The following is a 27341-nucleotide window of genomic DNA, read 5'->3' as shown; positions in this document are numbered from 1 at the left end:
CACTATGCTCTTCTTTGTGTTGCTTCATCACAAAAACATAAAAAGAAAATTATAAACTGAGAAAAACAGAAACAAGTTCAAAGGTCAAGAAAAAAGTTCAATTTTTCCCATGTTGAACTCTGAGCTGAGAGATTCTGACTGAGTTTGGTGTTGATATTCCAGTCTGACTATATTTACATGAATCACAGCAGATTGGATAGAAACTGGGACTTTAGATGGAGGTGACCAGACTGTGGAGCTTCCAGCTCCTCCCAGGTGAAGGACAGACTCCGTCAGAGAGAGAGAGGCTCCTTTAATGCCACGACTATCTGTGCTCATTGTGTCACGCTTTATTTGAATAACAAATCAGTAAATGTCACAGTCTCATCAAATAAAAGCTGCAGAGCGTGTCGCCGCTGCACCGCTACCTGCAGCATGCCTTATTACTTCTGCTCCGAGTCGTTCTGCACTGGAAAAACATTTGATTTCTAATATCCATGGATTGTTTTACAAGCGTTAGCAATTTTTCATTTTCCTGGTGTTCATAAATATTTTAAAAGCCGCTGCTTGTAAGTTTTAATCCGTCTTTAAATCTCTTTCCGTTTCCAATTAGCCTGGTGCACCTGCAGCACGCATCTGCTGGTCTGCAGCCCTCCCAGGTTATATAAGGCGCCACTGTCTCTGGGAAGTCTGTGCATCTGGGTAGAGAAGCATTGTCATTTTCATCAGCAATGCTTCAGCTTCCGCGCCTCCCCTCTCTAACCTGATTCAGTCAGCGTGTGACAGCTGAGAGTGAGATGGGAAGAGAAACAGTGGAAGGAGGCAGAGATGCAAAGAAGTATCCACACACAAAGCAGAGACTGCCTGAGTCTTTCTCTGCCACGGAGCAACCTGAGAGGTGCCATGTTGGAGGGAGTGGCACCGGAATAAAGAAGCTGCTCATTAAAAAACTCAATTCTGGAAGAAAACTCAGGCGGATGTGATGCATTCAGCTGCATCTTCAGTCCTGAAGGTTGTTTTGCCAGCTCTGTTTCATGAACATCTGAGGTGCTGCTGCTGCTCCAAGTATCCGTCTGCATCAGCATCCTGGATGCTGAGGGACAAACAGAAACGCAGAGAGATCTGCAGCCGACCTTGACCTTGTGTGGGTTTGTAGGGGAGGAGGCGTCGCGCGGTGGGACCTCTGGACCTGGACCTCTGGACCTGGACCTCTAGGCCTGGACCTCTGGACCTGGATCTCTGGGCCTGGATCTCTGGACCTGGACCTCTAGGCCTGGACCTCTGGACCTGGACCTCTGGACCTGGATCTCTGGGCCTGGACCTCTGGACCTGGACCTCTGGACCTGGATCTCTGGGCCTGGATCTCTGGACCTGGACCTCTAGGCCTGGACCTCTGGACCTGGACCTCTGGACCTGAATCTCTGGGCCTGGATCTCTGGGCCTGGACCTCTAGGCCTGGACCTCTGGGCCTGGACCTCTGGACCTGGACCTCTGGACCTGGATCTCTGGACCTGGACCTCTAGGCCTGGATCTCCCCAGCCGCTGCTGCACTGCAGCTTGTCATCTAACCATTGATCGAGGCTTTCTTGATTTACAACAATCCAGCTCTGAGAGGGGTTTGGAAACGGAGCTACATGGGCGGAGCTACAGAGAGCGTTGATGAACCTTGAATGTAAATCTGTCAGGACCGGCTGCAGAGTGTGAGGCCTAAACATTTCCACACCGGCGGTAAGAGAGAAGCGTGATGACGGTCTGGAATATGTGTTTGTGTAAATCAGAGCTGATTATAAGAACTCCTCCATCCTGAAGGGGGCCCCCAGCCCGGGCCCTGGTCCCCCGGCCCCCAGCCCGGGCCCTGGTCCCCCGGGCCCCCAGCCCGGGCCCCTGGATCCCCAGCGCCATCCGGCCCTCGGCCCCTGGCCCCCGGGCCCCAGCCCGGCCCCCAGCCCGGCCCCCAGCGCCAGCTCCGGCCCTCGGCCCCTGGCCCCCGGGCCCCAGCCCGGCCCCCAGCCCGGCCCCCAGCCCGGCCCCCAGCGCCAGCTCCGGCCCTCGGCCCCTGGCCCCCGGGCCCCAGCCCGGCCCCCAGCCCGGCCCCCAGCCCGGCCCCCAGCGCCAGCTCCGGCCTCGGCCCCTGGCCCCCGGCCCCCAGCCCGGCCCCCAGCGCCAGCTCCGGCCCTCGGCCCCTGGCCCCCGGGCCCCAGCCCCTTGCAGGGTGGCCAGGACATTCGCTGGCAGTTTGCCTCTCGTGGAGCGATCCGGCTCTGACTTGGACAGAACCGGTCAGTCAGCGTGGCGCCGCCGGCTGGATGCTGACCAGGCTGAGCAAAGGTTCAGACAGACAGGATCTCAGCAGGAGACTCATGTTCATGAGTGGGTTATAAAAAAATGGGCTATAAAAAATGTGGGCAGGATGCTTTCCGTAAAATACAGAATAACTACTGAGCTTCGACCAGAACCACCTGGTTTCATGACGTTAGCCTGTTTCTGCCTAATATTCTCATTTTAATTGCAGTTTATAGATATTTTTGGACTGAATGTAAGCAGTCCTCTGGACCGGTCACAGTTCGTTCCTCTAACTCAGTAGATTGGTTCTTTCTAAGTTTCTGAATCCTCGCTCTGCTCAACCCAACAACTGAACTTATTTCTTTCATTTTTGCAGGTTCTTTAAGACCTGAACTGCCTGAAGGTCCTCGCCTGCCTCCTCTGCACCAATCGCTGCTCACCATGACGATGTGAGTCTCTGCTCTCAGCAGCTCAACCTGTGTGAGAACAACGGAAATAATATCCACTCTTGGAGTCCATCATATATAACAACTACTTTGTGTATCTCTATTTAATGAGTTTTTACCTCGTTGAGATGATTTGTGGACCTGTGAGGACCGTCTGTCCCTCCTGGATTCACATAATTAAGTCTTTAAACATAATTAAAGCGTAACAATCAAAACCCCAAATAATTATTATTCCTGTTCCATATGTACAGTGTGTTTAAAGAGTCACTGTATGGCAGATCAACTGGTACATTACAACGTTTTCAGTCATGTCTTTTTATCTCTAATGAAGAGGAGATGAATGAGAATTGAATCGTCTTAATCAGAAATAAAGCTTCCAGTTCTCAGATGGTTTTGTGTCTCTGATTCGAAACATGAAGGAAAACGGAACCGTGAGTCAGATTTATGTATCAGAAGGTCTGATATTTTCTCCGTATTGTTACTGGGAGCGTATTAAATGTCAGAGCTTCAGGCAGGAATTACAGCATCATAGTGCTGCCAAGGTTTCTGCTTTCTGAATAATCCATCAACGTTTCTTTGATATTAAGATTATTTACAACAATGATTTTTCCCCAGAAACAGAACCTTGCAGATATTTCTTGCATTTCATACAATTTTTGCACGTTAAAGCAAATGCACTATTACACAAATTACATTTCTCCTCCATTAAGCCAAATAAAACAAAGTTCATGAATGTCCCAATGCAACAGAGTTTATGATGTCTGAACTGACAACAAATAAACTATTAATAATAGAGCAACTTCAGAGGAAGAACATCTGATAAACCTTTTAGTTCAAAAGTTGGATTATTAAGAGAAAAAGATACCAAAAGTCAAACTTTCAGTTTCTGCCACTTTACACAAATTTTCTCCTTTTTATTTTGGGAACTGAAAATAAAAAGGAAAACCCATAAAGTACTGATTATGGTTGTATGATCATGATTTCCTTTGCAGCCTTGCATTTAGATTCACTTCAGAAGCTTTAAGTGTTTCCACCAGAAACCATGAATTTATAATAATCTGACATGTTAGTGAAGAGACGTGACTAACAACACAAACCTCCATCGTATGGAACTGTAACTCAGCACCATAAGCTGGTTTAGAGAGACAACAAGGACCAATAAGTGAATACAGCCCAATCTTATTCAATAGATATGTACACCAACATATTTCATAAATACAAAGGGGCTGTTACCCTCCGCTGGAGCTGTTTAAAGCAGGTGGACATTTTTCCAAACACCTTGTGCTGACGCTCCTGCGGGTCCGGCGCCGACAGCCCGACTCTGTTGTTGTCTAATGGGCTATGATAGCCGGGTGCTACCATGAAAAGCCGGGACACGAGGAAGCAGGGCCGATCAAAGCAGCATCCTAGTTATACATGGTAATTCAGCGGCTAATGACAGCGTTGAGGTAAATGTGTTGAGACATCAGCAGATGTGGCAGAGACTGCACCTCCAGATGTCTTCATCTGTCCCTGGTGCGACTTCTCAAGGATGACAACATTCACAGATGGGCCTGCCAGAAAGACGGAGGGAGTTTATTTTCCGAAGGTAAGACTTCCTGCTTCATGCAGCTCTAGAGGCGCGTTGTGGTCTGCACACATCGCAGAACTGATCCGGGTGCTTCGCACAGAGTGTAGCATTCTGGTTAGCCTTTTCACAAACGTTTACTTTAATGCTGTGTAACAAATATTTTTGTACTTGTATCAGCAGTATGGAAGAACACGGGCAGGAAAGAACTGAGTCTGGTAACCCAGGAACTAGAGAACCACCCGGACAGCTAGTGTACCCCAAACCCCAAAAACCAGGGTACAGCCACCCCCAGACCCGAAGCCGCCCAGGGACGCAGCCCGAAGCCGCCCAGGCGGTTCTGGATCAGAGTTCAGAAAATCTGCAGTACATTGAATATTCTGTATTATCAAATGTTCACAAAAGAATTTATTTTTACAAGTCTTAACTGTTTTCATCCAAATTTTAGTCCAGATTGCTTCGAATCGAAGTGGTTCAAGTTTGGTAAAAAATAAACCGTGTCGTTGTTTTTGTGTCTCTGGTCTGACACACCGGAGACACAAAAACCCTAACCCTAACCTTAACCCTACCCTAACCCCCTTACTCTAACCCTAACCCTGAGACCCAGAACGTCTCAGGGTTAGGGTCTGGCGCCTAACCCTGACGTTCTGAGTCACCCTGAGACCCAGAACATCTGAGTCTCAGGGTGAAGTCAAGCTAACAGCTGCCTGCTAATACCTGCAGGTTTCATTCACATCCAGAAGAGTCCTGGACTGAAAGGTCACTGAAAGGTCACTGTTCCCTGGAGGTGCCGCCTAGTGGCCACTGGTGAGATTACAGGTGAAACAAAACTTTCCTTATAAATCTGCTGAATAAAGTCCATGAAATCAAACTGGTAACCTAAATAGTTCAGATTCATCAGCTTTTATGTAGATTACTTATGTTATTCATGATTTACCAAGTTTAATATTATTTTATATTTCCAGTTATTTCTCTCATCTATCTCTGAGTCATAAAAATTGAACACTTTTCTGTTCAGTCCAAATTGTATCGGTGTTATTTATAATAAAATGCAACAAAATCGAGTCTCTTAACTCAGACCACCTGGAAACAGAGAGAATCTTTGTTGGTAATTCCAGTTTTCTTCTCAGTCAGGCAGCGTTAGCTCATGGCGTGCAGCGCGTTCCCTGCAGCAGGTTGGTACAGCAGGTGGAAGACAAGCTGTCAGCCGATGCAGAACCAAACGCTCTGCAGCCTGCAGGCCGGATCTGTTGCAGCCTCACGTCTTTGTTTCACCTTCCTATCAACAAAGATCATCTTTAAGGGATGAAGGCTTGATTATGGCAACGCAGCGCAGCGCAGCCGGACTCTCCAATTAAAATTCATTGTGTTAATTTGCGGCACTAATGTGGCATTATTCACTTCCACCGTACCGCCGAGCTCACTCAACTATTAGTCAGACATTGAAATGGGAATTTTGAATGCTGTATGTTGGATTAATTAACATCAGTGTTTTAATGGATTTAATTCTAAGTAGCTAGAAAGACTTTATTGCAGACATTAAAGTGGCTCTATTATTCTCATCTTAGGCTTTGTTGTTATTCTCCAAATCAATTAGGTACACATGAATCAGAACCAGAAGAGACGATTCTTCTAATGCTTTTATTCCAGTATCCCTCTTAAGAGATAACAAACTGACACGATTTAAATAATTTTGTCAACAAATGTAGCACCTAACTGCTGTGCTGGTAAATTGGATTTTGACGTCCATTAAATGTCTATATTTTTCTTGCAGACGTTGCAGAAGTTGTGGGAAAAGGTTACATTTTAACAATCAGTCTTTATTGCCATTAACTAATTAGTGTTGTCTCATTAGTGTGATTTACTTTGTTTTTGCAGAACCAGGTGTCGAGCAAAATATTCCTCTGAATTAGTGACACAATAAAAGAGGAAAAGCAAAGATGGCTGCACTGTGGTTAGCAGTAACACTGAAGCTCTGGAAACGTGAACAGTTTCTACTGAAGTGGCCAAAAATATCCTACATACTCTAACGACTCTGAGCTTGAAACATTGACACTTTTTGCTACGAAGCCTCTAAAACGTTCTGGTTCCATCAATTACTGGTTTAGTGGGATACGTCTGACCAGGTGCGAACTCAGGGTCACATGATCTGTTAGCATCCATGCAGCTTTGTTAAAACTCCTCAACCAAGCAAACCAGGAAGACCACAGAGGCCTGTGAACAAGTCTGGGGCAATGTTGTTCAAAAAACGTCTAAATCTCGTTTCATCCCAAAATAATCATCAAACACAAAGAACTTGATACCACAACCAGCCTGCCAACAGGGGGCACCAAAGTTCTCAGAGCCAACAAGAAGGGCATTAAGGCAGCACAGACGGGCTAACCCTGGAGGAGCTGCAGAGTTTCTGTCTGTATGAACAGCCACCTGTTTTCCAGCTCATCAGGAAGGCCAGCTCTGTCCCAGGATGACCTTTGACCCAGCGCAGGCATTGAGAGAAAGAAGAACTTCTGATGGAAGAGTCTTTGTCTCCCTGCAGGAAGCTGCATCAGTGATGGACTGCAGCATCCTGGGTGCATCAAGCAGCAGCATCACAGATCCTCCCAGCAGCATCGACAGAGCTGATGACACAGAGCTGATGACACAGAGCTGATGCTCACAGATTATTCTAAATAATCTGTTATTTTTATGCTCACACGTTATAAAAGTTCTCATTCATTCTACCCAGTTGTCGATTTCTTTTATTCTGCATGTGCGATTTTAATGACTGTACAGAATAATTTTTCAGATGCTGTAAATTTGCCCTTACTGTGCTTTTTTTTAAATCATTTTACTGTTGGGTAAATCTACATGCGGACAATAAAGGATATTGTCTATTTTTATTCTAATCTTGTTTATTCTATATTCATTCAGGTGTTTTAACATACCATAAATCTGCTGTTTGCTCCCTAACAAAACCAATATCTGGCCCAAAATGTAGGAATATTTATTTGTTTGGCTTATTGGCAATAAATCTTGAAACACTGAAAAGTTTATTTGCCTTTAAAGAGATTTAGACATATTTCTAATAAAAATGCACTCAGGGTTTAACAGCAGTTAATTCAGCATATATTACCTGCAAAGGTCACAGCTTTCAGTCTTTCAACTGGCATGTTTCTCCTTCCATACACTTAATTGAAAGGGATAACAGCATAATGGAAACATCATGACCTGTGGGAAAGACTCCAGAAATTGAGGCTTTTCAGAGAAAACGTCGTCTGGAGCTGTGACTCGTCTGACGGCTGCAACCATTAACAACAACAACACACACTTACAGATTCAACACACACTTACAGATGCAACACACACTTACAGATGCAACACACACTTACAGGTGCAACACACACTTACAGATGCAACACACACTTACAGGTGCAACACACACTTTGCATCCAGCATGATGATGATCCCTGGCAGACAAGAGGAACAGAAACACTTTGTAGACTTCAAACCTGATCGAGACACGAAGTCATCAAAAGCAAGGCATGAGTTATGCTTTTTCTAACGCAGAAGCATTTGTACAAGAAGCAGAAAGTTATTGATCATAATGAATCCCAGCGCGAATCTGACTCGTTAAAACATTTATTGTAATGTTGGGTCATTTTTGCATGCAGCGCAGGAAGTGTGTGGGTTTTTCTGAAAGGCCGAGGAAAGGAGGAGAAAAGCTGTCTAGGTTTTGCTTTTGAACACAAAGCGTTTTGGTCTGCATCATGTCGGACTGTGAGTGGGCAACACAAAGTCAGAGGAGAAAAAAGCTGCTTGTCAAGAAAGATCCTGCATTTGTCAAAAGTTTGCTTGAATTTTTTTGACTTGCTCATTTAGTCAAGTTCTCTCGGAGCCATTTCCACCACTCCGTGTCTCTGTGTTTGATCAGACTCGGTCAATTAACTTGACCGGCCGTCTCGTGTGGCTCTCAGTCAAAGTGCTGGAGGTTCTTGAAAAGACCTTTTTCATCTTCACTTTCAGACACATTCCACTGGTTTACAGATTGCCCAGGATCCAATTTGAGCCGCCGAAATGTCCCGTACAATTCTGCAGCAGATCAACGTGTGAGATGGGGAAAAGAACCGGTGGCGTCCTTGAAACAGCTGCAGGAATCACTCTTGTCAATCTGAATTGCTACATTCGGGGAACGGCTTTCACAGAAGGTAGATAACATAAACACCGTGGCCAGTAATTGAATCCTCATGCCTCAAACTGAAAGTGAGCAGCCAGAGAGCATCAGCTACACTCTGTCCAACAAATCAAAGCATTTCTGTGTCATTCTTAACTTTCTTAATATCGTCCATGTGGTGTTAAAATGATGTTTTCAGACATCTGCTCAGTGGATTTGCTTTACCTCTCAGCTCAGCCTCTAAGCCTTGCATCAATGCCTTCCTAATAGCGTATAGAGCTTCTCTAACCACATTACTTCCTTCACCATCATTCACATCAAAGTGTCAATCACAGTCGAGGGCAATGAGGTAGTAATACCACAGCAGAAAATCAGAGTGTGGATGTTTGTGGGGAGATATTAGTGCATCGCACGGACACACACCGAGCTGTTTGCACAGCACAAGGCTGAAGCTCGTCCTTACAGCCTGTATCACAGGCTTTTATGAAAAATCCAAATGGCAGGATTAGAAGTGCTGAGCCACACAGAAGAAACATCTTTTCCAAATGACTTTATGAAGCTCAAACACCTTCTGGCAGTAAACACCTTCAGCAACTACAGATATGGGCCATAGTTCTAACTTCACATTTCACAATAAATTACATGAAGTATACTGGTAACTAGTAATCTGATAGTGGAAAATAATTCTGGTCATTTTTATGTAGAAAAGTCAATGATGTGAAAGAACCATTCTGCATTGGAACAGAATCAGGAACAGGTTTTGTGGGTGAGGCTAAAATTGGGTCCATAAAGAGTTTTACATGAGAATCACAGGCAAATGATTGAAAGGCAAAACAACGTTTTAATCTGATAAAACTCAATAGTGGAATCTATTTTAAAAGCCCTTCAAGCCTCTTTGGGCGTTTTGGTGACTGTCTTAAGATCAGACATGAACAGCAAACTGTCAGCATGTGAGGCAGCAACTCAAAGTGCAGCAATGTGGTGGAAAACATAAACGGTTTGACGACTTGGATGAACTCTGCCTGGACGGAGAGAAACCTTCAGTTTCAGAACTTTGGACCCCAGCAGGGTTCAGGAGGCTTGGAAAAGGTCGGGAATCCCACAGGGTCAGGGAGTCCTGAGGGTCAGGGAGTCCTGAGGGTCAGGGAGTCCTGAGGGTCAGGGAGTCCTGAGGGTCAGGGAGTCCTGAGGGTCAGGGAGTCCTGAGGGTCAGGGAGTCCTGAGGGTCGGGGAGTCCTGAGGGTCGGGGAGTCCTGAGGGTCGGGAGTCCTGAGGGTCGGGGAGTCCTGAGGGTCAGGGAATCCCGCAGGGTCGGGGAGTCCGCAGGGTCGGGGAGTCCGCAGGGTCGGGGAGTCCGCAGGGGTTCGTCAGTAGGATGGGTACCAGGCCCCTTGGTTTGGGCCGTTAGGTTCTGGTATAAAGTCAGATCTTTGTAAGTCAGGCTTGTTTCTAGGGAGAGCTGGACTCTGCCAATGTGGTGCTTTGTCCCAGATTCTGTTCATGGCCTTGAAGGACGTGGTTTCTCGGCACAGCCAAGGTTTCGGCTTGTTTTGGTGAAGCGGTTGAATGAAAATCGGCACCTTCAAATCTGAGACTCATCCTCTACAAACTGAAAAGGACATAGTGCCTTTTCTGGGTCGAGGTCCTGCCCAAAGTGGAGGAGTTTAAATGTCTTGTTCACAAATGAGGAAAAATGTGCTGGAAGATTGACGGGCGGATCGGTGCTGCGTCTGCAGTGACATCTCAGTCTGCTGAGATCCCAGAGGCCAGTGGCTCAGATGGCCTCCCCCCCACAGGGTTCCTGGGTTCTCCCTTAGAGAACCATCAGGGAGGATCCAGAGTGGAGTCACCGCTTCTCCACATCGAGAGGATGTGATGGATGGATGGATGGATGGATGGATGGATGGATGGATGGATGGATGGATGGATGGATGGATGGATGGATGGATGGATGGATGGATGGATGGATGGATGGATGGACTGAATTTAAAGATGTAATTAAAGGTAAAGCTGTTCGTTGATAAATATAATAAAAATATTCATGTCAAGCTAGTTTTGAGAAATTTGTCCAACAGATTGGTGAACAGCAGCTTCACCCTCTGGCTCCTGTTGTACGACTGCAACAGCTTTAACAAAACTACTAAAACTGTCTTTTAGAGTAAATAGCTTCCAGATTCAACAGTTACTAACATTCAGAAGCAGGAAATAATCCTTGGAGCCCTGAGCTGCCTGAACAAAGCGGAGAGGCTGATTTTTCTCCTCCTGCCTACTTGCTGCAAATTGACGAGGTCGTAAATTGAGTCGACTGCAAAGCAAAGAACACAAAAAGGAAACGGTGCCTGCTGGATTATTGAAAACCAAAGAATGGCAGGAGCAATCAGGGCGGTTCTGCTGGCTGGTCGGTTGGGTCTGCTGGTGTGTGCTTAAATAAAGTCTGCAAATGTGACGCCTGTCTGATAATAGAACCTGTAAAAATGTTTAGTTTCAGCCAAGAGACGACAGCAGAGAGTTTAACAGCATGCAAGTACACACCGAGGGAAATAAGGAGTTATTTGTGTGGGAGTCACTGGGGGAGTTTGCAGCTATAAAGACAGAGAGACCCAGAGCCTCTCCGAGCCTGACGGAGGGCGAGTAAGCGCTGCTCACCGGAGCGTGACAGCATCCGCCTTCCCGATCTCTCCCCGGCAGCCGCGCACCCGGGATCGCTTAGCCCACACAGCGCCGCCGCCGCTGCAACGTGTCTTTTCTGCTCGTTTGCTTAAATCTCTCCTCTCAGCAGGATGTGCTAACTAACAGGTCTGAAGGCACACAGATTAGACTCGGCTCACATTAAAATTGGATGTTCACAACCTGATTTGGAAGCCCGCATTGTAATTGCAGCACGACACGAGAGGAGCGTGGCCAAGACACAAGGTGCATGTTAGTGAGCTGAAAGAGATGCAACACAGGAGGCAATGAGAGAAAATCATCATGAAATAAAAACCAGATCCAGTTCAGCTGCTGACACTTAAACATTTTCAATAAAGCAGCAGCTTCAATTCATTTCAAACAGCAAACATCTGCAATCAAAGCATTTTATTATGCAGCCATAACCTGACTACTACTTAAAATTCACGTCTTAAGGTTTTATTATTTCTAAATCAAAACAGACAGAATTAAATTCACTATTTATTTCATGCATTTTTCCCTTTAACATTTACTGACGCCTTAAAAATCGTTATTAACGTCTGCAGTGATGATTCCAGAACAATTTGACCTTTTCTCTTTTGAAAGAAGTTTGTTTTTAAGTAATTTTTACCCACAACCTCTGATAAATATCTGGTCTATTCAAAGTACACATTTTATAAAACACCCTACTCCACATGTTACCTGTATTATTCTAATGAAATTGGTTTAGTATTTATTTATTTTTGCTTTGTTTCCTATTTTCATAAGATCTGATTGACATTATTAGTATTTTGTATAAAATGCTTTTAAAATATGATTCATTTGAATTACAGGCTCATTGTGCAGAATTATTTTCTTCTATGAATGAATAATATCTTCAGTAGAAATTTGGAAAATGGCAACAAAGCAATGAAATATATTTTACACAGCAACATGAACATTAAAATACTTTATGGAACAGGGCATGAAGTGTTTTCTAAGATTCTCCTTGAAGTCGGTTAAAGCCGATGATTGATTTGCTCTTCTTTCATTTGCTCGGTGGCAGGTTATTTTCAGGCTCTCATTACCTTTGCTGATAGTTTTTGAGAGAAAATTGATCATCACTGGATCTCATCGTGATAATAATCAGGTCACAACTGCAGCCTTCAATTTAGTAGATGGATTTGTGCTGAATTTAATTCCCCAGCATCATATTAAATAAAAATATATGTTTAGCTGAAAGTCTTGTTTTTACAAGTTTTCGGTCTCTTCTGTTTGCGCTGCTTGTCTGTTCTGAACCTGCCCTCTTCGGCGCCATATTTCATATTTCTATATTTCTTGTGTTAATGTGTGATATTCAAGCAGCTGAAACTGCTGCTGGTTTCCTCGGCTGTAATCATCTCTGTTTTCTAAGAACTGATTGTTCTGGATTCTCTGCAGTCTTCTCGTCTGGTTGGTGTTTCTGGATTTCCTGCTGGGAAACGTTTCCTGCTCTGCATTTCAAATGATCTCAGGTACCTGCGGGTTGCTGCGGATTGCTGCGAGTTGCTGCGGGTTGCTGCGGATTGCTGCGAGTTGCTGCGGATTGCTGCCATGTGGCTCCTGACTCTGCATTTGGGTTTTCTCCTTTTCATAAATGATGACAATAAGCCTTAAAGATACACAATGAGCACATTTCATCTCACCTCCACACGGAGAAACCGTTTCTATCCAGATGAACTCATGAACACAGTTCTGGCTGACGGGTCCAGGAAGAAACCCAAACATCTCAGAGGCTCTTCTGAGCCTTTCTGAGTCCGGATGGAGGCAGTTTCTCCGCTCAGCTCCCGGTTTCTCTCCTGGAGGAGGCAGGATGGACCCGCCTTTCCTCAAACCTCCTCAATGGACTCATTTTGTGCCCAGAAACAAAGTGCAGCCATGACAGGTCATCCTGAGAGGCTCAGAATTTATGGTGGATCATAAAAACATCCCTACAAACAAATATTGGATAACGTTGTGCAAATGTAATCAGATCGTCCAGAGTTCTGCTGCTGTCATGATGATCATTCAGGCCCGTTTGCTGCAGCCAGCTGGGTTGGTTCAAAAAACAAAAAAAAAACATTAACCGACTTTGTTTCCAATTTCCCATCAAACCAACATATTGATTTGTTCTGATTCATTTAACGTGGCTAGAAAAGGTCATATAAAGTTCAGATAAAGATGTTATTGATTTCCATAAATAGTCAAATTTACAATGACTGAACTTAATTTGCTGGTTTTAAAACCTGATTATATTTTAGGTGTGATATTGGAAATTGGATATTTGATGTGGGGAAACTGAGCTTCTCTAAGCTGCGGCAGTAAAGTCGCCTCAGTGACAGTAGGACTCGTTACAGATGATGAGGCTCTGACAAAATGACAAATAATCTGTAATAAATGTGTGAAAACAAAAGGAAATGGATGTTTAGGAGGCTCTGCTGCTTAATGTGTGCAGCCTGTAGCTGAGTAAAGATCAGACTGAGCTAAAATAGAAACAGTTCAGCGCTCTATTACACAGCAAAACTCAATTCAGACATCAACGAGACTCTGACTTTAACACCAAATAAATTCTGATGTCAAACCAGATTAAGTCATCATCTGCAGTCCCTTCACAAAACGACCAAATTAGACCCACTCATGCAGAAAGCTGCTTGATGCCGATGAAGTTTCTGCCCTGGAAGTTGTAAGAGCTCAGGAGGCCGGGCTTCGAACCGGCAGCCTGCAGGATACTGGACGAGCCCCACGCCTGCTGCTGGCAGGGCAGACGGGACGATAGCCTCACCCTGTCAGTCTGCCCCGGGCAGCTGTGGCTACAATGTAGCTCACTGCTGTCAGTGATTGGAGTGTCTTCATAGACCTCAGACTTAATGTAGTACAAGTAGCATTAACACATATTCTGATTCATTGAGCTTCATCGCATTGTAGTCAGATTGAAATCAAACCGAATGAAGCAAAGACTCAGGATTCAGCTGGTTTCCTATTAGAGCAGCTCGTTTTACTGAGTCAGTCACTTTGCACCAATCCCTGATCCTCAGCAAGCACATGGCGACAGTGGAGAGAATAGACCAGGCTGAATCAAGCAGACAGCAGTTTGTGAAACGTAGCACAATAATGATTCAAACTTCTAGTTCAAACATTTTACGTTTGAGCAGCCAGAGTTTCCTGCAGGTGTGGGGAACCACGGCTGCATGCAGACACTCAAAACTTCAGAACCAAATATACATGAATGATGCAGATTCACCAGGGTTATGATCACTATGATCACTGTGATCACTATGATCTCTATGGGTTATGATCTCTGTGGGTTATGATCTCTATGGGTTATGATCACTATGGGTTATGATCACTATGGGTTATGATCACTATGATCACTATGGGTTATGATCTCTATGGGTTATGATCACTACGGGTTATGATCTCTATGGGTTATGATCACTATGATCTCTATGGGTTATGATCTCTACGGGTTATGATCTCTATGGGTTATGATCACTTTGGGTTATGATCACTATGGGTTATGATCTCTATGGGTTATGATCACTATGATCTCTATGGGTTATGATCACTATGATCACTATGGGTTATGATCACTATGATCACTATGGGTTATGATCTCTACGGGTTATGATCTCTATGGGTTATGATCTCTATGGGTTATGATCACTATGATCTCTATGGGTTATGATCTCTGTGGGTTATGATCTCTATGGGTTATGATCTCTATGGGTTATGATCACTATGATCTCTATGGGTTATGATCTCTATGATCTCTATGGGTTATGATCTCTGTGGGTTATGATCTCTATGGGTTATGATCACTATGGGTTATGATCACTATGGGTTATGATCACTATGATCACTATGGGTTATGATCTCTATGGGTTATGATCACTACGGGTTATGATCTCTATGGGTTATGATCTCTATGGGTTATGATCACTATGATCTCTATGGGTTATGATCTCTACTGGTTATGATCTTTATGGGTTATGATCACTTTGGGTTATGATCACTACGGGTTATGATCTCTATGGGTTATGATCACTATGATCTCTATGTGTTATGATCACTATGATCACTATGGGTTATGATCACTATGATCACTATGGGTTATGATCTCTACGGGTTATGATCTCTATGGGTTATGATCTCTATGGGTTATGATCACTATGATCTCTATGGGTTATGATCTCTACAGGTTATGATCTCTATGGGTTATGATCACTTTGGGTTATGATCACTACGGGTTATGATCTCTATGGGTTATGATCACTATGATCACTATGGGTTATGATCACTATGATCACTATGGGTTATGATCTCTACGGGTTATGATCACTATGATCTCTATGGGTTATAATCACTATGATCACTATGGGTTATGATCTCTATGGGTTATGATCACTATGGGTTATGATCTCTATGGGTTATGATTACTATGATCACTATGGGTTATGATCTCTATGGGTTATGATCACTATGATCACTATGGGCTATGATCTCTATGGGTTATGATCACTATGGTTTATGATCTCTATGGTTTATGATCACTACGGGTTATGATCTCTATGGGTTATGATCACTATGATCACTATGGGTTATGATCACTTTGGGTTATGATCACTATGGTTTATGATCACTATGATCACTATGGGTTATGATCTCTATGGTTTATGATCACTATGATCACTATGGGTTATGATCAGTATGGGTTATGATCACTACGGGTTATGATCTCTATGGTTTATGATCACTATGATCAGTATGGGTTATGATCACTATGGGTTATGATCTCTATGGGTTATGATCACTATGATCACTATGGGTTATGATCACTTTGGGTTATGATCTCTATGGTTTATGATCACTATGATCAGTATGGGTTATGATCACTATGGGTTATGATCACTATGGGTTATGATCTCTATGGTTTATGATCACTATGATCAGTATGGGTTATGATCACTATGATCACTATGGGTTATGATCTCTATGGTTTATGATCACTATGATCACTATGGGTTATGATCGCTTTTCCCAGAGCAGTGATAAAACCGAACACACGTGAATTTGGGGTTTGGAGGAAGTGGGGTGTTGCCATGGTGGTGGGGATGCAAATATAGATTCCCTCAGCAGAGCAGGGAGACGTGTGAGACTGAGACTGAGGCAGCATATGAGTCAGTGAGTTTCTCGCACCCCTTCGGAGGCCGTCATGTGACCGACACCTCATTAATCTGTTACAAGCTCTTTTGATATTTTGCGTCTGTTTGTGCATTAGAAATCCAGACGCCACATGCTGCCACTGAGCATCGTTTTCTGATGTCTCTGCTTCGATTGGACTCCTTCCACTGCAGGTTGCTGCATGTCTGCAGGAGCTGAAACTTCTCCTGACAGACACACGTCAGTCCCAATCCTTCTGAGTGACAGGCTGAAGTACTTAATGCCTGACATTTCATAATGTAAATAATGCGGCCCCCTGCATGTCTTACATCCATCTGAGCAATATGCCACAGCTCCCTAAGAGAGTGCTCTTTACCTGTAACCTTTTTTTCCACGACTCTCCTGCCAGGAACATGAAGGCAGCAGATATTTGTTCCATTAGTCTCGTTTCTCTCTGTCTGTTTCATCAGCAGGAAAAAGAACAAAAATTTGCTTCTTTTTGGTTACCATTTCCAGCTTTCATGCTGCTTTTCTTAAAATGTGGAGTAAAAGCACAGCAGGAAGCTGCTGGGCTCCACAGGCCGCGAACATCACTGCGCTGAGCGAGGAGGTCGTCGAGGTCAGCTGAGGATTTTCTACCACATTTAATGTAGTGGAGATCCAGGAGTTGTTTTTGTTGGAAATCTGTGTTAGTTTTGCCTCTTTTTTGTCTAATTTAGGCTTTAAAGGAGGTAAATATTTCCATAGACTTCCTTGTTAGGATATTCAGGAACAACGTAGAACTAGAACTTGCTTTAAAGTAGAATCTGCTGCAGTGATGTCAGATGAAGTCATATTTAGCCACCAACATGAAAACCCTGAAGCTGAAACTGGCAGCCGAACATCTTCCCAGTCCAACCAGTTGACAGTGGATGGTGGGCGGTGGGATTAAACATCAGGGAGGATTCTTTGGAAACTTTCAGATCTGTTTTCTCACTAATCCTGTTTGCAGAGTCCCGACATTCATCTAGTCTTTAAATAGTTTTGTGATTCTGTGTTTGACATCATTAAACAGTTTAGAATCAAATCTTTCCTAATCTGGAAACAACTGAAAATGCGTCTGAGCGAGCAGGGCCTGGTTCTGTCATGGCCAGTCACAAATGGCTGGAGAGACAAAAACTGCGATATTTGGCAACTTGGAGCAGATTTATGTTTGGATGAATTCGTTGCCACCAAAGAACAAAGAACCTTCTTCATGTTGCGATGAGCTGATGCAGCTGCACAATGTTCCAAACCTGGTTTTCAAATGGACCGACCTTCTGAAACTCTGCTGACATCAATCCTATTAACAATGGATGTGTGATGCAGGTTCGCCAGGAAGGCAAGTGAACCTCTTCAATCTTGAAGGATTTTTGGAGAGCAGTCAAACGATCAGGCAGAACAAAGCCAGAGGCCTTTCAGAGCCACGGCTGAGAAAACAGATGAGTGAATGTAAACTTCTGACCTCCACTGTATGAATAATCACTCTAATTTTATAAGTTCTCATTACCTGACAACACATCTGCAGTAAATCCCACTATTTTCCATCTTTTCTTAAAGAGATTCATCAAACGATTCAGTGACAGATCTGACAATGAACAAGTTTTCTTGATTCCGCAGCCGAAGGTCGTAATCTTTGGATGTTTCCTCCATCCTGCGACGCTGCGCTGTCCACCTACACGCCGACACACAACAGGTTCCCCGATTGTTCCTCTGCACCGTGTCACAGGCAGGAACGCAAGCACCATCAAACCGAAGGAATAAAATTATTAATATGCTCTATAAATACAACAGCTGTGATTTAGAACATAAAACTCAGGTTGTAAACACATGATGTACCTTAAATAAGCTGTGGAGAGCGAAAAGCAACAGCATTTTAAAACAGCACTCCTAGCCAAACATAAATGAAGATAAAAAGGCAGAGCAGGGCTGACAGGCCAAATCCTATTAAATTGTCATATTGCTGTGATTTACTGAAAGCAGAATTCTCCATTCAGTGGATCTGGTGCTTCTGTTTCCGTCTGTTCACGGTACGCAGCTGATTTCACTCCTGTGGCCAATTTTTCATGAGTCATAATTACATGGGACCAAACAGGCTTGCAGTGACGTGGGTCGGCTCGGAGACGAGAGCGTTGAAACGCTTGGGAGGTTAAATATTAGCATGGCGGCCCTTATCTGCATCGCTCTCACTTCAGCGCCGCGCCGCACCGCGCCGCGCCGCGTTGTTTACACAGCAGCTCAGACCAACACGGCTGTTTACCCATTACAGCTACAGCGCCGCTTTCTCCACGTCGGCTCTTTCCTTATTTCAGACATTCAAGTCGAGGAACAGCAGCTAATTATTGTTTTGCCAAACAGATCTAACTGTATGGCTGCTTTCAGATTTGTGCATAAGAAAACATATTGATGGAACTAAAAAGAGGAAAATGTGATTTTGTCTGTTTGCTTCTACAGATAATCAGTTTCATTTTTTTATTGGTTTTTTTACTTCACAATAAAAGCAAAGCAACAAGACGGGTGGATTTTTCACATTTCACTGCCTGCAAATTCTAAATAATTTGACTAATTTTCTACTTCAACTGTTGAATGTCCTTCAGTAAATTCTGAGTTATTTCTCGCTCCACAAAGGCCAACTGTCGGCTAACAAAACTAATTGTTGCATAATTTCCTCATAAAAACATACCTGGAGTTGGAGTTGCTTTATTAATGTTTAATAATGTTTGAACAATCCGTGAACTTCCTGTTTCAGTCATTCAGAGGTGCCTTCATTCCTGCTTTGCCTCTTCCTGCACAGCTCCGCCCCCACAGTGCTCCATCAGACTAGCGGCAGCAGCAATCAGCAAACACCTGATGAGTCTGCTGAACTCCATGCAATACATAATATCTGCATATTGAGATGTTCAGGTTTGTTTCTCTGAGGTTCCACTTGGTGGAGAATTTGGCCCAGTCCCTGTTTTAACCAGTGACCTGCTCAGGTGATGCAATGCTACATTATCTGCATTCATCATCACTAATGAAAGACTATTTTGACTTTGGCATCAAAGTTGATATGAAGATTCAACACAGAGAATCTCAACTCATCCTTGAAATGGGATTAATTTATGAAAGCCAAAGATTCATAAATCTGCAGATCAGAATGAATCTAAAGTAGTTTGTTTATTCTGATTGCACACTGTAGTTATGTTATATATAAGTAAATAAACTTTTAATACTCAGTATGTATAAAGGGCTTATTTTATGCCTCCATAGAGTAAAAGCTTTACTTTATTAACCAGCTTTAATTTTATATTCAATCATTCAAATTAGTCATTTCAAATAGTAAAAATATTAATTGCAATCAAATAGTTGAACTTTTTTTCTGTCCGTTTATGAATAAAACATGCATAATTTAGATATTTTTAAATAAAACTTTTCAGCTTTCATCCTATATATTTTTGCTTGGTAGTGGTTTACTTCACGCAGCGGGAATGGGACGGCTCACATCCGTTTCCTCACATTGTTTTTATTCCAGTTCGTCTCATTAAGTTGACGCCTTTGGAAGGGAAGGTCACCCTAAAACTTTTTCCCTCCTCTCACTTCATTTCTCATCTCTGAAGAGGGAACAAAAATAAAGCACAAAGGCCAGTTTGTGTCTGACCTGCTTTACATGAATCCAGCAGCAGAGCAGAGAAACGGCAGAGAGGAAACAGAACCTCACCTGACTGCGGCACCATCATTCAACTGCAGATATTTTAACCAGGTAAAAATATCAACACAATAAAACACATTTTTTATATTAATTATATTTATGTTTGTGTTTTTAGACTAAAATGTGAATAACAGACAAACGTCAGTCTTTTAAAATTGTTTTTCTGCTTTACAGACTATTCAAAAATATATTTTAAATTTCTAATTAATTTTTTTTTAATCTGTGAATTTCAGAAAAGTCTGAAAAATATTTTTAACTGTGAATATTTCTAAATAAAAAATGACAAGCTGAGCAAAATTCTGATCAATAATTCAACTGGAGCTTTTGGTAGGAATCTTTCTTTTTTCATTTGGATTCAAGCTCTCACAAGAGTCCTAAAGGTAGAATTTGACCTCTGACCCTAACGTCAGCAGAGCTGCTGCTCCTCCCCTGAAGCCCAAACGTCACGTCCAGCAGAAACTTTGCTGCCTGAGGAAAGAGAGGCTGAGAAACATCAGCTTCTCACAGCCTGCATGGTGACCGGAAACCCGCTGCAGCTCACATTCATCCTCTCATTCATCCTGTCATTCATCCTATCATCATTCTCTCATGCATCCTCTCATTCATCCTGTCATCCGCCTCACATTCATCCTGTCATTCATTCTCTCATTCATCCTCTCATTCATTCTCTCATGCATCCTCTCATTCATCCTCTCATTCATTCTCTCATGCATCCTCTCATTCATCCTGTCATCTGCCTCACATTCATCCTGTCATTCATCCTCTCATTCATCCTGTCATCTGCCTCACATTCATCCTCACATTCATCCTGTCATTCATCCTCACATTCCTCCTGTCATTCATCCTGTCACCCGCTTCACATTCATCCTGTCATCAGCCTCACATTCATCCTTTCATTCATGCTGTCATCATCCTATCATCCGCCTCACATTCATCCTCTCATTCATCCTCTCATTCATCCTGTTATTCATCCTGTCATCCGCCTCACATTCATCCTGTCATCAGCCTCACATTCATCCTGTCATCTGCCTCACATTCATCCTGTCACCCGCCTCACATTCATCCTCACATTCATCCTGTCATCATCCTGTCACCCGCTTCACATTCATCCTGTCATCCGCCTCACATTCATCCTCTCATTCATCCTCTCATCAGCCTCACATCAGCCTCAGATTCATCCTCACATTCATCCTGTTATTCATCCTGTCATCCGCCTCACATTCATCCTGTCATCAGCCTCACATTCATCCTCTCATCAGCCTCAGATTCAGCCTCACATTCATCCTGTCATCATCCTTTCATTCATCCTGTCATCATCCTCACATTCATCCTTTCATTCATCCTGTCATTCATCCTGTCATCAGCCTCACATTCATCCTGTCATCATCCTGTCATCAGCCTCAGATTCAGCCTCACATTCATCCTGTTATTCATCCTTTCATTCATCCTGTCATCATCCTCACATTCATCCTTTCATTCATCCTGTCATTCATCCTGTCATCCTCACATTCATCCTGTCATCATCCTGTCATCAGCCTCACATTCATCCTGTCATCATCCTGTCATCATCCTCACATTCATCCTTTCATTCATCCTGTCATCATCCTTTCATTCATCCTGTCATCATCCTCACATTCATCCTTTCATTCATCCTGTCATCATCCTTTCATTCATCCTGTCATCATCCTCACATTCATCCTTTCATTCATCCTGTCATCATCCTCACATTTATCCTGTCATTCATCCTGTCATCATCCTCACATTCATCCTCACATTCATCCTGTCATTCATCCTCACATTCATCCTGTCATTCATCCTGTCACCCGCTTCACATTCATCCTGTCATCAGCCTCACATTCATCCTGTCATCAGCCTCACATTCATCCTTTCATTCATGCTGTCATCATCCTGTCATTCATCCTCACATTCATCCTGTCATCAGCCTCACATTCATCCTCTCATCAGCCTCAGATTCAGCCTCACATTCATCCTGTCATCATCCTGTCATCATCCTCACATTCATCCTTTCATTCATCCTGTCATCAGCCTCACATTCATCCTGTCATTCATCCTGTCACCCGCTTCACATTCATCCTGTCATCAGCCTCACATTCATCCTTTCATTCATCCTTTCATTCATCCTGTCATTCATCCTGTCATCATCCTCAGCTCGGCCTGCAGGAGTTCAGGTCCAGCAGTTCATCAAGCGTCCAGATGTAATCCTGACTAATGACGTGTCCGCGGTCAGGCTGCTGATGTCACAAAGACGTAACATTTTAATTAAAGAAGTTGAGTTTCTCCGCTGGACTCGGTCTTACTCACACCTGTCACGCACGCTGTCACGCACGCACACGCATGTCAACCAGCGCAGGTGTGACTTACGCTGCTGTTGTGGCCGGACCAGTGCACCATGGCCTGGTTGTGGGATGAGTCTCCGGTCAGGGCGAACGTGGAGCTGTTGAGCTTTAACTCCTCCTGCCGCGCGCCCGCCGCTCTGCGCTCCTTGCCGCTCCAGCGCGCCGCTCTGCGCCCGGCCGCCGCTGCCGCCGCCGCCGCTCCCTCTGCCGGGGCTGAGCTGACTGCATCCCCGCCGCTGTCCCTCCTGGAGCGCCGTGGAGTCGAACCAACACCGTCCCTGTGTTGGGAAACTTTCCCGCTGCCTGTAATCCGCTCCCGCTTCGGCTGCCTCCGGTCTGGAGCGCATCCTGCGGGGCCCGGCTCGCAGGGGACCCTCCCGGTCCGGTCTCCGCTCCCCAAAACTTCCCCCACTGGCCCGGCAGCGGGACCACTTGTTTCCACCCTCAGCAGTAATTCCTGCGCGCCGTACCACATATTCCCGTCCCGGCATGACCTGCAGGTTATCTCAGCTTCGGCGACGCCTAGCAAGCCGGACAGGAGGAGGAAGAGCCCGAACCGGAGCGCGCCGTGCCACTTTGGGCAGAACCTGACCTCCGTCTCCATCGCTGGGGGCAGAACAGGATGCAGCGGATGCTGGGAGTCTTCTCTGCCTGTCCGGGAGGTTCTGAGCTCGATGTGGAGGAGAAACAAACTGCTGCAAGTTGCGGCGCTGGAGCCAAATGCGGTGGAGTCCAAAGTGCGACTGAGCCGAAGTGGTCCAAGTTGAAGGATTTGATGAAATGAAGCCCCGCGCAGAGGGAGGAGCTGCATCACTCCGAGACGGAGAACAATGTTGCGTCTGTCTGTCTGTTTCCCACCATTTGGTCGAGCTTCATTAAAACTCTCAGATTTTCTCTGCTTCACTTTTTCCCTTCACGTTTCAGGAGAATTATTTTTGGTATTTGCTCGATTTATTTGTCTCCCGTTGCAGCTTTTTAATCTTCCTCCTGATGACAAATAATCCCGATAAGATCCTGTGTGTAAAGACTTGGTTATTAATTTCAGTATATATTAAAATATACAATTATACATAGTGATATATCTCTAGTCTTTATTAGTTTTGATCTATTTGGTTTACAGTGAAGAAATGTTTAAATTCACTTAATCAGAACATTTTTATTTCACATTAAACTTAATATTTTTAATCAGGAATGTTTCTCATATCTGTTCCAGTCAGGAAGTGTCAAAAGTCCACAGACTTCTGCTTTCAAGCATATTGATGGGAAGATAAGTGGAAGGAAAAACTCAGGTAAAAACTCAGTTTTATGTTATTCCAGTACCAAAACAGATCTTTTTTTTCTTCTTTTTTTTTTTTTTTTTTTTTTGTCATATTGAATATTTGAAGATGTATCAGGCTTCAGATGAAATGTTGTTTTGTGGATTTTATGAAAAAATAAAGAACAAAACTTCCAAAAATACTGGAAGCTGGAGTGGAACAGAAGTAATTTACAAGGAAAAGCCAGAAGGGAGACAGCAGGAAAACCAGGGGAGTAATGGAAGGATCCAGCAAGGAGTGACTGAGAAAGAGGTGCTAAAGTACTGGGAGGGTCAGGAAAGAATGCAGAAGCAAAACATGCGAGCTGATTGGCTACCTGACTGCAGGTGTGAGAGAAAAAGAGTGAGAGAGAGAGAGCGAGAGAGAGAGAGAGAGACAGAGAGAGAGAGAGAGAGAGAGGCAGAACCAACAGCAAGAAGTAAGAGATGCAAAATAATAAACCACAGAACAGATCCTAACATTTTCTTTTTTTATGTGTCAACTGTTAACCCTCCCCACTTCTAAGCATCTCTGTAAAATCCCTACTGTTAATGTTACTCTTATTTTGAAATGCAACAGGAAGTTCTCTGCTAAGAGCAATGGTTTCGCCCCCAGTTTGGTGCTTATCAAGTCCTCTGACATCCCGGGTTAGAAGCTCGCTGCTGAAATGAAATAAATAAAAGAAAGTTGATGCCAGAGATGTTAAAAACAAAAAAACTGAAATGACAAACGTTCATTTCGTCCAATCAGGTTTGCTGGTCAAGAAATTGCTACATATTTCTACTATATGCAAGGTAATATTTCATTTCTTTTGCTTGTTTTCATATTATCCATTTTAAATCCGCAGACTGGCTTTGATCATTTTATCCCCACTTGATCACGACCTCCAGCAGCCAAGAGCCTCTGATCATTCCCACAAATTAATAAGTATCCAATTAAGAGCAACATATTATGCAGTTATTAAAGAGTAATTGGGTGTTTAAGGAGTTTTTCTCTGCCTCCCTGCAGGATGATTGGTTTGATGCAGCGGCTGCCACTGCTTCCTGAATTAGGCCAGAAAATGGACATCATGTATTTATCTGGCACAAAAAGTCAGCAGAAACAATGAAAGTTCATCTCTTATTGACCCTGCAGCTCTGCGTGTCTGATCACCGGAGGTTAGCAGCCAATGTTGATGAGCGTCTGCAGCTGCAGCAGCAGCAGCAGCAGCAGCAGCAGCAGCAGCAGCAGCTGCAGCAGCAGCAGCAGCAGCAGCCACAGAGTGAGCCACAGAGTGAGCCACAGAGTGAGCCACAGAGTGAGCCACAGAGTGAGCCACAGAGTGAGCCATCAGGGACGGACACGGTGCCTGGAGATGCGATTACCTCACCGGAGGGAAGTCTGCACAGAAACTGCAACAAATTTAAAAACGGTATTTTGCTTTGCTGCATATCATGATGCATACAAATACCTGTCAGAACTCTCAGATTACTGGCTGTAGCTCTTCAGCTGAGTCGGCTGCAATTGTTTCAGAACTTGCTTCTTCACCATGCAACACTTTCTTTGTTTTCACAATAAAATACATATCTGACAGTGTGCATGAATATAATGCACACATTTCGTCGCCTATAAGTAAATCCAGCTGCCTTCAGAAATCAACTAATAAGGGAAAATCAATAATGTCCACCTATTTTCAGATTCCTATTTATATAACAGTTATTCAAAAATGTATTTTCCAGTAACTTCCCAAAATGCATTGCTCTGACAATAAGATAAACAACATTGACTATACTGTAGTTTGTGGTTGTCATGTGCAGAAGCATCATGGGTACCGTAGTTATGAGTCTCTTTTTTTGTTACCATTTTTCGGGTTAATTTAGGAACAACTGATCGATTATTCCTTACATCTTTGTGCATCTCAGACTCCAGGATCAGAACTAAATGGAATCTGTGGGTCATGCTGACATGAGTCCTGTGGACCAGATTCTCATCCTGATGGCAGGTTGAACATCTCAGCTGTACGATACAAATGTAGCGACTGCTGATGCAAATACATATGAATATAAAGGCATCTTGGTTCTGCTTCTCATGCATATTAAGTATGAAACAACCTTTCAGTTCCTCTCTGTTTTCTTTCAGCTCTGATCACTTCTCATCTCTAACGTCGAACCAAAGACATTAGAGATGAGAAGAGCTTCCTCTCCACATGCATCACAATAAGCCGACACATTTCACTGATTTATGTTGCTGCGATGGACAGAGTTCACATTACCCTCACAGGCTTATTAACCAGATCTGGTGCTTACCTCGGTGTGTGTGTGTGTGTGTGTGTGTGTGTGTGTGTGTGTGTGTGTGTGTGTGTGTGTGTGTGTGTGTGTGTGTGTGTGTGTGTGTGTGTGTGTGTGTGTCCTGCGTTAACCATTTCACACAGAGTCATCTCATGTGCCCGTCTGGACTCGCCATCCACTCAGAGGGAATCGATGTTCTGCCGATTGCAGAAATGGATTTCTGAGGATGTTGAAGAAGGCGACATACAGAAGTGAGCGGAATGATTTGTGTGAATACACACCAGGAAGCCGAGACGCTCCTGTGTGTCAGAAATAAGGCCAGGGAAAGCTGCCTTTGGCTTCAGACTCTAAGATAAGCTGCACTGAGAGCCTTTTAGCTTCCTGAAGTCACGATTGGTCTTTATTACTCATAGATTCAACAGTAACTGTTTGAGTGTTTGGAGTTTCAAGCTTTTATGTTTATTTGTTTTCTCCTCAGGCTCTTTTTCTCAGCAGAGCACAGAAAACGTTTCGCTGTCGAGCACCAAGAAGAAGATCTCTGTTTGTATATCATTAGGTTCACATGCAGATCAACTCAAATCAATTGATTCAGCCACAAACTGAACTCATGGTAAAATGAGTTCAGTTTACCAACAACTAAGACCGACTCTGATCCTGTTCTGCTCCGGCTGATTGGTTCCATCCGCTTTCTGCTTCATCTTACTGACTGTGCAGCATCGCTGTGTCCATCCCGCCAGCTTCTCATTTCATACTGCAATCATTGCAATATAGTTACATGACCTTTCGCCATGTTGCATTTAATTTCCCCTCCTCCATCTGGGTGACGCTTTGCATAAACGCCATGAAATACTCTTTCTGTTTAATTGACTTTCTGAACCCTGAAATATTTTTATATCCTTATTTGTGAGTCTCTTTGGATAAAAGAATCTGTCAAATGCAGAAACATAAACATATTTTTCTTCTCCATTTTGCCCAGTCTCTGTTTTATGCTGGTGTTTTCTTTACTGCCAGCCTGAATTTGAGCCAGACGGTTTATTTAGCCGGTCTGTGTTGTTTCAGTGTTTTAACCTGAACATTTCAGCTGCTTCAGTTTGTTTCTGCTCATATTTGTTGTGCTGAGACTGAGGCCAGCAGGCTTAAACGCCTCTGTTAGACTGTGAGCTCTGGAGTAGCTTTGTATTCGTCCTGTTGCTTTGGTCAGCAGCAAAATCATCAATTAGTGCCAGTTTCACCTGCAGCAGCAGAGTCAGGCCGCTTTGACGGATGCTTCGTTCCTCCGCTTTGCACTTTCTGTCATCTTGATGGAAGGTTTCTTGTTTTGGTCGGTGCTACTCTATGTTGGGAAAACGTTTATTAGGTGTCTGTGTTTCACAGTGTTGGAGTTTATTCATCAGTAACAATGGAGGCGTCCAGTTTGAAAAAGCCAGATTGATTTGAAAAGATTTTTCCTGAAGTTAAAGTTGAAAG

At 43.8% G+C, this 27341-nt stretch overlaps 1 protein-coding gene across 1 annotated transcript in view; it reads right to left on the bottom strand.

The window, feature by feature from the left end:
* The window catches only part of LOC129354028 (VPS10 domain-containing receptor SorCS1-like), a 137586-nt gene extending 114390 nt beyond the window's left edge, over nucleotides 1-23196 (bottom strand). The window contains 4 exon segments of the mRNA XM_055023510.1: nucleotides 22338-22958; nucleotides 22960-23004; nucleotides 23006-23102; nucleotides 23104-23196. Coding sequence (XP_054879485.1) covers nucleotides 22338-22958; nucleotides 22960-23004; nucleotides 23006-23102; nucleotides 23104-23123 — 783 coding nt within the window. The 5' untranslated portion in view covers nucleotides 23124-23196.
* Nucleotides 23197-27341: the final 4145 nt, after the last annotated feature.

The sequence above is a fragment of the Poeciliopsis prolifica genome, unplaced genomic scaffold (assembly GCF_027474105.1).
Source record: "Poeciliopsis prolifica strain line A6 unplaced genomic scaffold, Auburn_PproV2 SCAFFOLD102, whole genome shotgun sequence".
Classification (NCBI taxonomy): Eukaryota; Metazoa; Chordata; class Actinopteri; order Cyprinodontiformes; family Poeciliidae; genus Poeciliopsis; species Poeciliopsis prolifica.
This window is presented reverse-complemented; position numbering and strand designations above follow the sequence as displayed.